Raw genomic sequence first — 14,299 nt, 5'->3', positions numbered from 1 at the left:
TACAGTAGACCCCCGCATACCGTTGGCATCACATAACATTAAATCCGCATACTGCTACATTTTATCGCCAAGATTTTGCCTCGCATACCGCTAAAAAACCCGCTCAACGCTGTTCGTCCGAGACGCGTCTAATGTGCGCCCTTAGCCAGCCTCACATGTTCCGCCGGTGGCATTGTTTACCAGCCAGCCTCCGCGGTAACATCCAAGCATACAATCGGAACATTTTGTATTATTACAGTGTTTCTGGTGATTTTATCTGCAAAATAAGTGACCATGGGCCCCAAGAAAGCTTCTAGTGCCAACCCTACAGCAATAAGGGTGAGAATTACTATAGAGATGAAGAAAGAGATCATTGATAAGTATGAAAGTGGAGTGCGTGTCTCCGAGCTGGCCAGGTTGTATAGTAAACCCCAATCAACCATCGCTACTATTGTGGGCAACAAAAAGGCAATCAAGGAAGCTGTTCTTGCCAAAGGTTTAACTGTGTTTTCGAAACAGAGATCGCAAGTGATGGAAGATGTTGAGAGACTCTTATTGGTGTGGATAAATGAGAAACAGATAGCAGGAGATAGCATCTCTCAAGTGATCAGAAGTGAAAAGGCTAGGAAGTTGCATCAGGATTTCATTAAAAAAATACCTGCAACTAGTGATGATGTGAGTGAATTTAAGGCCAGCAAAGGTTGGTTTGAGAGATTTAAGAGGCGTAGTGGCATACATAGTGTGATAAGGCATGGTGAGGCTGCCAGTTCGGACCACAAAGCAGCTGAAAAATATGTGCAGGAATTCGAGGAGTACATAGAAACTGAAGGACTGAAACCTGAACAAGTGTTTAATTGTGATGAAACAGGCCTGTTTTGGAAGAAAATGCCAAGCAGGACCTACATTACTCAGGAGGAAAAGGCACTCCCAGGACATAAGCCTATGAAAGACAGGCTTACTCTGTTGGTGTTCCAATGCTACTGGTGATTGCAAAGTGAAGCCTTTATTAGTGTATCACTCTGAAACTCCCAGACCGTTCAGGCAAAAGAATGTCCTCAAGGAAAATTTGTGTGTGCTGTGGAGGGCAAACAGTAAGGCATGGGTCACTAGGGACTTTTTCTATGACTGGTTACACCATGCATTTGCCCCCAATGTGAAAGATTACCTAACTGAAAAGAAATTAGAACTTAAGTGCCTCCTGGTGTTAGACAATGCCCCTGGTCATCCTACAGACGTGGCAGAGCGACTTTATGGGGACATGAAATTCATTAAGGTGAAGTTTTTGCCTCCTAATACCACTCCTCTCCTGCAGCCCATGGACCTGGAGTTTACCTGGAGAGAGTTTCGGGGGTCAACGCCCCCGCGGCCCGGTCTGTGACCAGGCCTCCTGGTGGATCAGCGCCTGATCAACCAGGCTGTTGCTGCTGGCTGCACGCAAACCAACGTACGAGCCACAGCCCGGCTGATCAGGAACTGACTTTAGGTTATTGCAAACTTCAAAAAACTGTACACAAAAGCTCTGTTTGAAAGGTGCTTTGTAGTGACCTCAGAAACTCAACTGACTCTAAGAGACTTTTGGAGAGATCACTTTAATATCCTCAATTGTGTAAACCTTATAGGTAAGGCTTGGGAGGGAGTGACTAAGAGGACCTTGAACTCTGCTTGGAAGAAACTGTGGCCAGAATGTGTAGACCAAAGGGATTTTGAAGGGTTTCAGGCTAACCCTGAGAATCCTATGCCAGTTGAGGAATCCATTATGGCATTGGGAAAGTCCTTGGGGTTGGAGGTTAGTGGGGATGATGTGGAAGAGTTGGTGGAGGAGGACAATGAAGAACTAACCACTGATGGGCTGATAGATCAACTTCAACAGCAAGAGGCCAGACCTGAGGAAACTGGTTCGAAGGAGGGGAGAGAGAAATTGAAGAAATTGCCTACTACAAAGATTAAGGAAATCTGTGCAAAGTGGCTTGAAGTGCAAACCTTCATGGATGAAAATCACCCTCACACAGCTATTGCAAGCCGTGCTGGTGACTATTACACTGACAATGTTGTGAAACACTTTAGGGAAGTCATAAAGGAACGAGAGGTACAGGCCACTATGGACAGATATGTTGTGCGACAGAACTCCAGTGACTCTGAAGCTGGTCCTAGTGGCATTAAAAGAAGAAGGGAAGAAACCCCAGAAAAGGACTTGACACCTCAAGTCTTAATGGAAGGGGATTCCCCTTCTAAACACTAACACTCTCTCCTCCTCCCATCCCATCAATCATCACCAGATCTTCAATAAAAGTAAGTGTCATGTAATTGTGCATGCCTTTTTCAGTTTGTGTGTATTAAAATTAATATTTCATGTGGTAAAATTTTTTTTTTTCATACTTTGGGGTGTCTTGTACGGATTAGTTTGATTTCCATTATTTCTTATGGGGAAAATTCATTTGCATAACGATAATTTCGCATAACAATGAGCTCTCTTGCATGGATTAATATCGCTATGCGGGGGTCCACTGTAATATGATAATAACTTTAGTGCGGTTATTGTGTTCAATACAGTGAGTTTATATATATACTTTATATGCAGTATTGGTCTCTCAGGCCCCAAATGTTAATAGGAATAGAAAAAAATTGGAAAAGAAAAGAAAAAACAACAAAAACCGCAAAATAATGTAATGCGCGTATGTGGAATTCGTCGATGTTGCCGCCACCACATCATTTTCGACAAACTTCTTGGCACTGTATCTCGGTAAGTACTGATCAGATTTTTTTTTTGTCTTATTACCTTCACAAAAATATGCTCTTTAATTCTGTAAGAATTTTTTTTTTTTTTTTTTTTTTTTTTTTTTTTTTTTTTTTTTTTTTTTTTTGTTTAATTTCTTGGACACTGGAGCACCACTTCAGATTTTGGCCTTGGACCCTGAAGGGGTTAAGAATCGTAGTGGCATACATAGTGTGATAAGGCATGGTGAGGCTGCCAGTTCGGACCAAAAAGCAGCTGAAAAATATGTGCAGGAATTCAAGGAGTACATAGACACTGAAGAATTGAAACCTGAACAAGTGTTTAATTGTGACAGTGACAATGTTGTGAAACACTTTAGGAATGTCATAAAGGAACGGGTTGTACAGGCCTCTTTGGACATATATGTTGTGCAACAGAGGTCCAGTGACTCTCAAGCTGGTCCTAGTGGCATTAAAAAAAGAAGGGAAGTAACCCTGGAAAAGGACTTGACACCTCAAGCCTTAATGGAAGGAGATTCCCCTTCTAAACACTAACACCATCCACACTCTCCCCTCCTCCCATCCCATCAATCATCACCAGATCTTCAAAAAAGGTAAGTGTCATGTAATTGTACATGTCTTCTTCAGTTTGTGTGTATTAAAATTAATATTTCATGTGGTAAAAATTTTTTTTTTTTCAATACTTTATACATGGCTACAATCATGAACAAATTTTAGAGTAATGAGCAATTGGAGTTCATTACCTTTGTAAATTGTGAGTTCATTACCTTTGTAAATTCATTACCTCTGTAACTTGCTCAGCTATCAAAACTTTGAGGCCCAGTCCCTGGACCCATTATGTACCTCTGTAATCTTTTGACTACTGCCCACAGGATGGGTATGGGGTGCATAATAAACATATTAACCCTTTGACTGTTTCCGAAGTATAAATATGTCTTACGAGCCAATGTTTCTGACGTATTTATACGCATAAATTCTAGCAGCTTCAAATCAAGCAGGAGAAAGCTGGTAGGCCCACATGTGAGAGAATGGGTCTCCATGGTCAGTGTGCACCATATAAAAAAAATCGGGGAGCCAGTGGTGCATTGTGGGAATGCCATTTCAGTTGTCCATTTTCAGCATGTCTAGCGGTAAGAAATATATGATTCCCCAGCAAATCTGGGACTCTTCTCTTCCCAAGTGATGCTCTAACACAGATGGAAGTGTCAGTGAAGATCAATTTCATGATTTGGTGGAGTTTGAGACAAAAAGCAATGGAGGAGGAGGAGGGGAGGAGGAGGAGGGGAGGAAAAGGAGGAGGAGAAGAGGAGGAGGAGGAGGAGGAGGAGGAGGAGGAGGAGGAGGAGGAAGAAGAAGATGTAATAATATTGTTCCTTTGAAGCAAGAAAAAAAAAAGTCCACCCCATGACAGTGACAAGATAAGGGGAGATAACATCTGATAAGAGCTGACTTTGATGAGTGTAAACGAGGGTAGACCATGGCCCTCCCTTTGTTTTTGCTGGTACACAAACATTTCTGTCTGTCTATTTGTCTGTGTCAAGCTCCCTGTCTGTCCATCTAGCTCTCTGTCTCAGAGAGAGCCACAAGACTGTGTCATCACTTTTACTCACATCTTCAAGCAGAGTATAGCACTTTGTCTGGATTTCTTGGGTTATCCTAGGTAATTTACACTATGTATACTTGTATTTATGTGTACCTGTGAGACAGAGATAGGCAGACAGAAAGAGAGACAGATTGAAAGATATAGAATGAGGGAGAAAGATAATTAGATAGAATGGAGGAGGGGAAGCAGCATCCGACCCCATTGTTTTGACAGGCGGTAGGGGGAGTGACTAATGAGACAATATGTCACTTTGACAGCTGCCGACTTCTGACCCAAAACAATTATAAGCCACACACTTGCACACAAGACAAGGAGGAGGAGAAGGAGGAGGATGAGAATTAGGAGGAAGAGGAGGAGGAGGAGAAGGAGGAGGAGGAGGAGAAGGAGAAGGAGGAGGAGGAGGAGAAGGAGGAGGAGGAGAAGGAGGAGGAGGAGGAGAAGGAGGAGGAGGAGGAGGAGGAGGAGGAGAAGGAGGAGGAGAAGGAGGAGGAGGAGGAGGAGAAGGAGGAGGAGGAGAAGGAGGAGGAGGAGAAGAAGGAGGAGGAGAAGGAGGAGGAGGAGGAGAAGGAGGAGGAGGAGAAGGAGGAGGAGGAGGAGAAGGAGGAGGAGGAGGAGAAGGAGGAGGAGGAGGAGGAGAAGGAGGAGGAGGAGAAGGAGGAGGAGGAGGAGGAGGAGGAGAAGGAGGAGGAGGAGAAGGAGGAGGAGGAGAAGGAGGAGGAGGAGGAGGAGAAGGAGGAGGAGGAGGAGGAGGAGGAGGAGGAGGAGGAGAAGGAGGAGGAGGAGGAGAAGGAGGAGGAGGAGGAGGAGGAGGAGGAGAAGGAGGAGGAGGAGAAGGAGGAGGAAGAGAAGGAGGAGGAGGAGGAGGAGGAGAAGGAGGAGGAGGAGGAGGAGAAGGAGGAGGAGGAGGAGGAGGAGGAGGAGGAGGAGAAGGAGGAGGAGGAGGAGGAGAAGGAGGAGGAGAAGGAGGAGGAGAAGGAGGAGGAGGAGGAGGAGAAGGAGGAGAAGAAGGAGGAGGAGGAGAAGGAGGAGGAGGAGGAGGAGGAGGAGGAGAAGGAGGAGGAGGAGAAGGAGAAGGAGGAGGAGGAGGAGGAGGAGGAGGAGGAGGAGGAGGAGAAGGAGGAGGAGGATGATTGTTTGTTTGTTTTTGTAAACAAGTTTTGTAAACAATATATTGATAATTATGTTTGTGTGCTTATTGTGTTGTATACAACGAGTGTATATATGTACATTGCACCTTACTTTGGTCTCATAGGCCACATAAGTTATGTGAAAAAATAAAATAGTGAAAAAAACAAAAAACCTTCAATTACAAGTAAACTAAAGTTTACCGGGTGAGCGGCAGTCGCCGCTGTTGCCATACGCGGCTCATTTTCTGCAAACTTCACGGCTCTATATCTCGGTAAGTACCGATGGCAAAAATTTTTTTTTTTGGACTAAAACACTCAGAAAAATAATCTTAACATTTTCATAAGAAAAAATAATTTTTTTTTTTTTTGAATATTTGGCAACATAGAATGACAGTTTCAGAGAGGGGCCTGAAACAGTCAAAGGGTTAAACTTAAACTAAACTTTCAATACTTTTGGGTGTCTTGCACGGATTAATTTGATTTCCATTATTTCTTATGGGGAAAATTAACTCTACTAACGATAATTTCGATTAGCGATGAGCTCTCAGGAACGGATTAATATCGTTGGCCGAGGGTCCACTGTATATATAATAATGAGAGAGAGGCCCCTCACAAGCATCGAGGAAAGTTTCTTGATGCTTGTGAGGGGCTCTTGATCTAGGAAATTGGATCTGTGATTCAGTTCCCTGAATTAAGCCTGATTACCTTCCACATCACTCCCCCCTACAGGGGCTGTGTAATCCTACAGGTTTAGTGCTTCAGCCTTGATTATAATAATAACCTCACTCTCCACCCATATATCCCCTCAAGGGAGGTTCCTTGATGCTGGTGAAGGGCTCTTGATCTAGGGAATTGGATTTGTGCTCCAGTTCCCTGAATTAAGCCTGAATACCTTCCATATCCCTCCCACAGGTGCTGTATAATCCTATGGGTTAGCGCTCACCATGATTATATAATAATCCGCCTGTATATACTGCCTTTTCAACCTGTGTATGTTAGAAGTGATCAAGGTCACAGGACTGAAACTTTTTCTAATATGTCCTAGTGTTTGCTTTTGTGTCTAAAGCAATAATGTAATTATAATCTACATTTGACTGTCGTCCCTTCAAGGGGGGAAGGGGTTCTTGATGCAGGTAAAGCGTTCTTGATTCATGTACCTGGAGTTTCTTCTTCTTTCTTAGAGCAAACCAAATCAAACCCTATTACCCCCTTTTCCCCAGGTGCTGTGTGTTCTGAAAGGGTTTAAAGCTATACCCCCAGAAAACTAGTTTGGACAACCTTCATGGGGGATGCTTCAATTCTGGTGAAGGGTTCTTGATCCCACCAGTTCCCCAAAGTGGTCAGTATCGACTCCTAAGGGTCATTGGGAGTGTTGAAGAGGCTAATAAATGGCTGGGGGTCAAAAAGTGGGTCAGTAAATGTTAATCATATCAAGTTTCATTACAAAAAGGGTATGTTAAATCTATTTATTAAATTATTTTCATAGAATAAATGTTTGGGGATCTATGAACAATCAGAAACTTGAAGGTGTCAATGAGCAGAAGAGTTTGGGGAGCCCTTAATTAGTTACCCTCCCCTGGAATCAAAACTAATTACCACCAATTTCCCCAGCTGTTTCATAACACCAACAGGTTTAGTGCTTCCCCATGAATATTTACTCTGGACAGCATTACAATTTGTAATAGTAAATGGTTTTGATTTTATTATTGGTTTTAGATTTTATAGCATAATTCCCAACTTTCCAGATTTTGAAAATTTTGGGAGTTTCATTTCAACGGATTTTTTTTTCTGTTTTCTGTTTCCAAAATTTGTAGATCCTAAATTATAACAAAACTTGCATTAGGGGATTCCACATAAAGTGTGTGATTGATAAGCTACACACTTGGTAATTCAGGTTAAGTTCTGTTGGATCTGGCCAGTAACTGTTTGGGTGACCCAATAGATTCACTCATTTTTGGCATAGGGCTCATGACAAGTCAGTTAAAGGCATCATGTTCCTAATAGAGTAAAACCCATCATCAAAGTTTAGGAATGTTGGATCAGGTTAGTACTTGGATGGGTGACTGCCTGCAAACATCAAATGCTATTGGCATTTAAAAATTCAAGGTTTGATCATAGATTGGGCCGTGGGGGCATTGACCCACGGAACACCCAGATCCACCACGAGACCTGGTACTCTGTCCAGGTATAAATTAAACCTCTTGTACACAATTCTAACTTTTTATTATACTACTTTTAAATTATTTCATAAAGAATATTGTGTCCAAATTATGCGTTTTTAGAAATAATATTTACTAATTAGCTTGGAAGCTACCAGTATTCATCAATTAGATATGTAAAGAAATTATTTTATATGAATTTATTTATGAATTTATATATATACATGTACAGTACAGTGGACCCCCGGTTAACGATATGTTCAGGTGCCAGTACTGACCGAATTTATTCCCATAAGGAATATTGTGAAGTAGATTAGTCCATTTCAGACCCCCAAACATACACGTACAAACGCACTTACATAAATACACTTACATAATTGGTCGCATTCGGAGGTAATCGTTATGCGGGGGTCCACTGTATTTAGAAATCGTAGTTCAAGGAAGATACTGGATATACATACCTATATTTTTCTTACTTTGGTATTATGGTTAAAGGAACAATTACGAGGATGAATATAGTTACAGGTTTCATGACTGAGGGTGCTTCTGTGATAACTGCTCAATTTGAGGATTGGGTTAATATAAATGTAAATATGAAAGTAAGCAGCCCACATAGAAAGAAAGGAAGAGTTTTGTTTATTTCATCTTCATCTGAGGTCCTCTTCAGCAGATTGGTGAAGAGGTCCTGAAAATGTACTAGACCTGACTCTCTTATAGCTTGATAGTAATGTGTTCAGCTCTTATCTTAACCAAAAGAACTGGGTTTGGTTTCTTTGTGGGTAATTCTCCTCACACCTACCTCTGTTCATTTAAAACTTTGTAGGTACCTGAGAGCTATTCTACCTCTGTTCATTTAACAGTAGGTATCTGGGAGCTATTTTACCTCAGTTCATTTAACACTGTAGGTACCTGGGGGCTATTCTACCTGTTCATTGAACACTTTGTGGCCCCAATGGTCATAGGCCACATGGCTTGCCTTCCTTCAGTGTAAACTGAAGTCATGTAAGTTCATTTGGCACAGATACATAAGGAGAGTAATTAGTTTGTTCCCAGAATATCTTTCTGTTGCCAGTATTAGCATATAAGTGTTTTCTTTTAGTCATATGGGCAATTTTTTTTTATAAAGGAATTAGAGAAAATCAGTGCTGTTTGATTCTAAGACCTAATTTTTATTTTTATTTCCAGTAAACTTACAGCTCGGTTAATAAATATGGATAACAGTGACAACTCTGGGAGTGAAGACAATGATGGTAATGAAGAGGGTCAAAGTGATAGCGATCAAGAGTTGGAATATGAACCGGGACCAGAGCCAGAGCCTGACCCAGAGCCAGAGCCTGACCCAGAGCCAGAGCCTGACCCAGAACCAGAGCCATATTCAGAACCATACACAGATTTTCAGCACCCACAGGCACAAGCCACCAAACAAAAGGAAAATTACAATCCTAGAAATAATTTCCAGAGTGTTGGTGGTGGGAGGGGGCGAAACAAGAGAGGCAGAGGCAGAGGGGGCAATAATAACAATAACTCTGGTAACTGGAATAAGATAAATAACAGCAGAAGCATCAGTGGTAAGGATCAGAATAGGCAAGACTTAAATAATAGCAAGGTCAGTAGCAACCAGAGCTATACCAACCACAGCCAAGGAAATTATAACAAGAACAATAATTGTTACAACAACACAAGTCAGCATAATTCCAGCAAGAATAACAACAATGGAAACAATAACAACAAAAACATTAAAGGCAACAATAGTAACAATAATCACATCAATTACAACGGTAACAGCAACAATAACAGCAACAACAATAACAGCAACAACAATAACAGCAACAATACCAAAAATAACAATGGTAAAAACAATGACAGGTAAGTTTATATGAATATTTTTATATGTTATGAAAAATAGATAATATAACTGTAGTCAAAGTGTTCTCTCATATGTAAGTATTTACGGATGTATAGCTTGTATTTTCTTGGTAAGTGGAGGGGATGCATTTTGGAGTCCCCATGGGCTTCAGAATACATGTAAAGATAATAGAGCAGGACAGGATGACCAAGAGGGTGTGTAAACCTGATGGAAGGAAGGGCAGGGGTCATTCCAGGAAGGGTTGGAAGAAGAGGTAGAGGTCGTCTCAAATGCTAGGAGTTTGACCATCCAGCAGGCTTTTGTGAGGATGTTAAATTGGATTTAGTGGAGACAGTTGGTGACTGTGTGAATGAAGGTGAAAGTGTTTTATTTTTTGGGTCACCCTGCCTCGGTGGGAGACAGGTGATGTGTTAAAAAAAACTGTTTTTTATGCCTTGTTATTTTCTTGGTGCATGAGCAAGGTAATATTTATGAAGGGATTCAGGGAAACCTATTGGCCAAACTTGAGTGCTGGAGGTAGGAAGTACAATGATTAAATTATTATTATTATAAGACAAAAGCGCTAAACCTATTAGGGTCATACAGTGCTGCAGGGCAGAAATTGATGTAGGATCAGAGGATAAGTAAGGGTGGAGAGGACAAGAAAGGCAAAGTTAGGAAGGGCTCTGAGGAATAAAGGAAGGATTATCAAAGTTTGTGTAATGATTAAAGATCAAAGATTCTTTATTTCAGCATGATACAGTGTTTGTACAGAGATCAGCAACATTCAGGTATGCATGCATAAAACCCCTTCATATGTAGAGCATTTCTAACAAACTTAAGCCAGTCTGGAGTTTACCTGGAGAGAGTTCCGGGGGTCAACGCCCCTGCGGCCCGGTCTGTGACCAGGCCTCCTGGTGGATCAGAGCCTGATCAACCAGGCTGTTACTGCTGGCTGCATGCAAACCAACATACGAGCCACAGCCCGGCTGTCAGGAACCGACTTTAGGTGCTTGTCCAGTGCCAGCTTGAAGACTGCCAGGGGTCTGTTGGTAATCCTCCTTATGTATGCTGGGAGGCAGTTGAACAGTCTTGGGCCCCTGACGCTTATTGTATGGTCTCTTAACATGCTAGTGACACCCCTGCTTTTCATTGGGGGGATGTTGCATCGTCTGCCAAGTCTTGCTTTTGTAATGAGTGATTTTCGTGTGCAAGTTTGGTACTAGTCCCTCTAGGATTTTCCAAGTGTATATAATCATGCATCTCTCCCGCCTGCGTTCCAGGGAATACAGGTTCAGGAACCTCAAGCGCTGCCAGTAATTGAGGTGTTTTATCTCCGTTATGCGCGCCGTGAAGGTTCTCTGTACATTTTCTAGGTCAGCAATTTCACCTGCCTTGAAAGGTGCTGTTAGTGTGCAGCAATATTCCAGCCTAGATAGAACAAGTGACCTGAAGAGTGTCATCATCGGCTTGGCCTCCCTAGTTTTGAAGGTTCTCATTATCCATCCTGTCATTTTTCTAGCAGATGCGATTGATACAATGTTATGGTCCTTGAAGGTGAGATCCTCCGACATGATCACTCCCAGGTCTTTGACGTTGGTGTTTCGCTCTATTTTGTGGCCAGAATTTGTTTTGTACTCTGATGAAGATTTAATTTCCTCGTGTTTACCATATCTGAGTAATTGAAATTTCTCATCGTTGAACTTCATAAGGCAATAACTAATTGATTGCTTATATATATGGTCTCTTTAAGTGGTTGTAACAATAAATTTAGGAATTACAAGGAACACAGGAAAACTGAATAGCATATTAATACATGCTATATGACTTTTATTGAGTTTATATTTTTAGGATTACAGGTGCCTGGACCCTTTAACAATGCAGGTGCGATAGTGCAGTTTGACAGGTTATTTTAACTGATATGTCTACACACTTCTTGCAAGATAGCTGTTGAATGAGTGATGTGACTATGTGTCTTTCAGTCACCCCACCTCAGTGAGAGAGAGCTGGTGTGCTAAAACAAAATCTTATTAACAATGTCCCGAGTTACAGTAACGCGTTAACAACCAATTAATTTTTTAGAACCCCTGATCTGTAGTTATGAATTTGTGAGAAGCAACCATCTTTGATGTCAATGATGGGATCTTGATCGAAGAAATCTGACGCCCCCTCATCTCTTCCTTGGATGACTCCTGATCACCTTCCATTCATAAAATGCTGTTTGACACCTACAAGTTTGGTGCTTTCACACAAATATACAGTATAATGTAAGAAAGTAGATTTGGCATTACAAGAAACGCTCATAACTTGGACATCAGGAATGCAACTCATAAGCTGGGGGACCTCTTCAAGGGGGGGCTCCTTGGTGTGGTGAAGAGGCTCTTGGTCTGAGGAATTAGACCTGTCTGTCTCCTTCCTCAGACCGAACCTAATTACCCCCCAATCCCCCGTTCCCTATCCCATCCTCCCCTTTTTCCTTTCCTCCTCCTCCTCCTCCCCACCCCTCCCTTTTGCCCTTCCTTTTTGGCCTTTGGGTTTTTTTTTTTTTTTTTTTTTTATTACCCCACAGGCACGCTAGTTCCTAGGCAGGGGAAAGGGTACCGGGGTCCATCCCATTCCGTTGAGGTTCTTGGCGGTGGCGTAGTTTGCCGTGGAATCTGGATTGCCTGGGGATGTCCCGATCCCTCTCCGGTATCCTGGAGGGTGGCTTTGGGTGTCTCTCGGGCGACAGGTGTATCTCTGGAAGCCACCTTTTGGATTCCGGGGGTGGTGGCCGAAGGAGGTATGCTTTGTGGCGGATTTCCGGCCGCCCTCTCTTTTGTCCACTGAGGTAGCTCAGCAGATGTGAGGTTGCTATCCCGGATTGCCGGTTCACTGGCATGATGGGTAGGGTATGGCACGGCTTCCATGCTGCATCTGCGCTACTAGCGGTGCTGAGGTCCTCTTGGGCGCAGAGGGAGATTTCTGGCCCTTTCATTCCTCCTAGGAACTATCCTTCCCCGGTCCCCCCTTTTTTTATTTTTTTTTTATTTTTATTTTCTTTTCTTTCTTTTTTTTCTTAAAAACAAAAAGAAAGAATTAACCTAACCATGGCAGCCCTAGTCCATGAACCTGCTACCCCCGGGCCCCTTCTTGATACCGCACCCCGTTCTGACCCCGCCTCGTCTTTGGACCACTCTTCGGACACTCCTCATGCCTCTGTACCTCTTGCCGGTGCTGTTTCCTCACCCGCTTCAGGTACTGAGGCCTCGACTGACTCCTTCGATTTATCTGACCTTCGCTCTCCTCTGACTATGCTTCCGCCCTCTCCCTCTACGGTGCGGCAATTTTCGAATCGCCGGCCCGTTCCACGCCGGACCAACTCTGGTCCCACGCCTAAAAGCCAACGGCAATTACCTGCTGATGATACTTCTCCACCTTCTCGTTCTTCTCAGAAAAGATCAACACGTCCTTCACTATCTTTCCACGCTCAGCTTCAGACTGCACAATGGGCTAAATTCTTCACTTTACGACTGACTTCCTCTACTGCCTATCTTTCTGACCACAGTATTGACAAGGCACTCCTACGCCATGTTGGTAAAGATATTTCTTTTCATGCTCTTAAGAGCGGTACGCGCATCATCACCGTACAGAATGCTACCCAGGCTCATGAGCTTTCTCGTCTTTCCCATATCGATACTGTTCCTGACAAACATCATTCCCTCAATTCTTGTAGTGATACCGTCATTCTGCCCCATACCATAGTTCAACAAAATTTCCAGACATGTGGCACTGACATTCTTGAACAGCTGGAACTCCAAGATCTCCCAATCCTCAAGGTAGACACTTATGTTCTTCCTGCCCACGGGCGGAGACGATACCCTAGCAATGTGGCTCGTTTAACTTTTGACAGCCGTGACCTCCCATCCTCAGTTTTTGTAGCAGGACATCGGTTACAAGTTCGAAAGGTGATCCCTACACCGCAACAGTGTAGAAATTGCTGGCGATTTGGCCATCCAGCGAAATATTGCAGATCTATCTCCGAATGCCCAGTCTGTGGTGCCGATGACCATTCTAATACGTCTTGCAATCGACCTCCCTCTTGCCTTAATTGTCATGAGGCTCGCCCTTCGTACTCTCGCCGTTGTCAAGTCTACTTAAACGAGCGGGAAATCCGTTACCTCAAAGAGGCAGAAGGTCTCCCTTATGCCATGGCAGTTTCTCATCTCCGCCTCCAGGGGAGACTACCTCATGTTTCTTATTCCCGTGTTTCAAAACATCCCCCCACTTCTGGGATCCCATCTTCTGCAACCACCTCTGTGGTTACCTCTCCTATAGTCACTCCTGTATCTAATTCTTTTGCTGTCCTAGGCTCAGACGTCTCTACTTCAACGCCTCAGCCTGATCTCGCTTCTTAGTGTTCTCCCTCACAAGCCTCAGTAGCAACAAGATTTCGTATGACACCTCCTCCCAATCGTCCCTCTACTTCTCAAAAGTCAAAAAAAGGTCCGTTAACACCTCCTACCCATCTTCCACCTCCTCATTTTACCTTCCCTGTCTCTGTACCTGGTTCTTCCCCTCTCACTGGCTCTGTTACAAGTGTGGAGATTCACCCTCCTCCTCGTACTGTACCTTCCTCCCCTGTTCCCTCCCAAGTTTCTTCCTCTTCTGCCACCTCCCAGGTTTCTGCCTCTTCTGTCCCCTTCCACGCTTCTCCAGTTCCCTCCACCCTTTCGCCCCCCCCCCTCACCTTGGTACAGTCCATTACAGTTCCAATCTTTACTCATCCTCCCCCTGCCATTTCCAATATTGTCTCCCATACGACGTCTCTGAATTCCGAAACACTTGAAGCAATCTCTGAATATATTGCAGA

At 43.3% G+C, this 14,299-nt stretch overlaps 2 protein-coding genes across 4 annotated transcripts in view; both read left to right on the top strand.

Moving 5' to 3' along the window:
• The window catches only part of LOC128693724 (V-type proton ATPase 116 kDa subunit a 1), a 120,562-nt gene that overhangs the window by 20,073 nt on the left and 86,190 nt on the right, over window positions 1–14,299 (top strand). The gene's annotated exons all lie outside the window — the stretch shown is intronic.
• The window catches only part of LOC128693727 (uncharacterized), a 37,653-nt gene continuing 30,009 nt past the window's right edge, over window positions 6,656–14,299 (top strand). For 2 of the 3 annotated variants that reach the window (XM_053783560.2, XM_070091121.1), the window contains exon 1: window positions 8,784–9,467. In XM_053783560.2, coding sequence (XP_053639535.1) covers window positions 8,812–9,467 — 656 coding nt within the window. In that variant the 5' untranslated portion in view covers window positions 8,784–8,811. Of the gene's footprint in view, window positions 6,782–8,783; window positions 9,468–14,299 lie in introns of those variants that run through there. The other variant, XM_053783559.2, reaches the window with a different exon arrangement.

The sequence above is a fragment of the Cherax quadricarinatus genome, chromosome 34, assembly GCF_038502225.1.
Source record: "Cherax quadricarinatus isolate ZL_2023a chromosome 34, ASM3850222v1, whole genome shotgun sequence".
NCBI classification, from domain to species: domain Eukaryota; kingdom Metazoa; phylum Arthropoda; class Malacostraca; order Decapoda; family Parastacidae; genus Cherax; species Cherax quadricarinatus.
The sequence above is the reverse complement of the archived record's forward strand: the minus strand, read 5'-3'. Positions and strand labels throughout refer to the sequence as shown.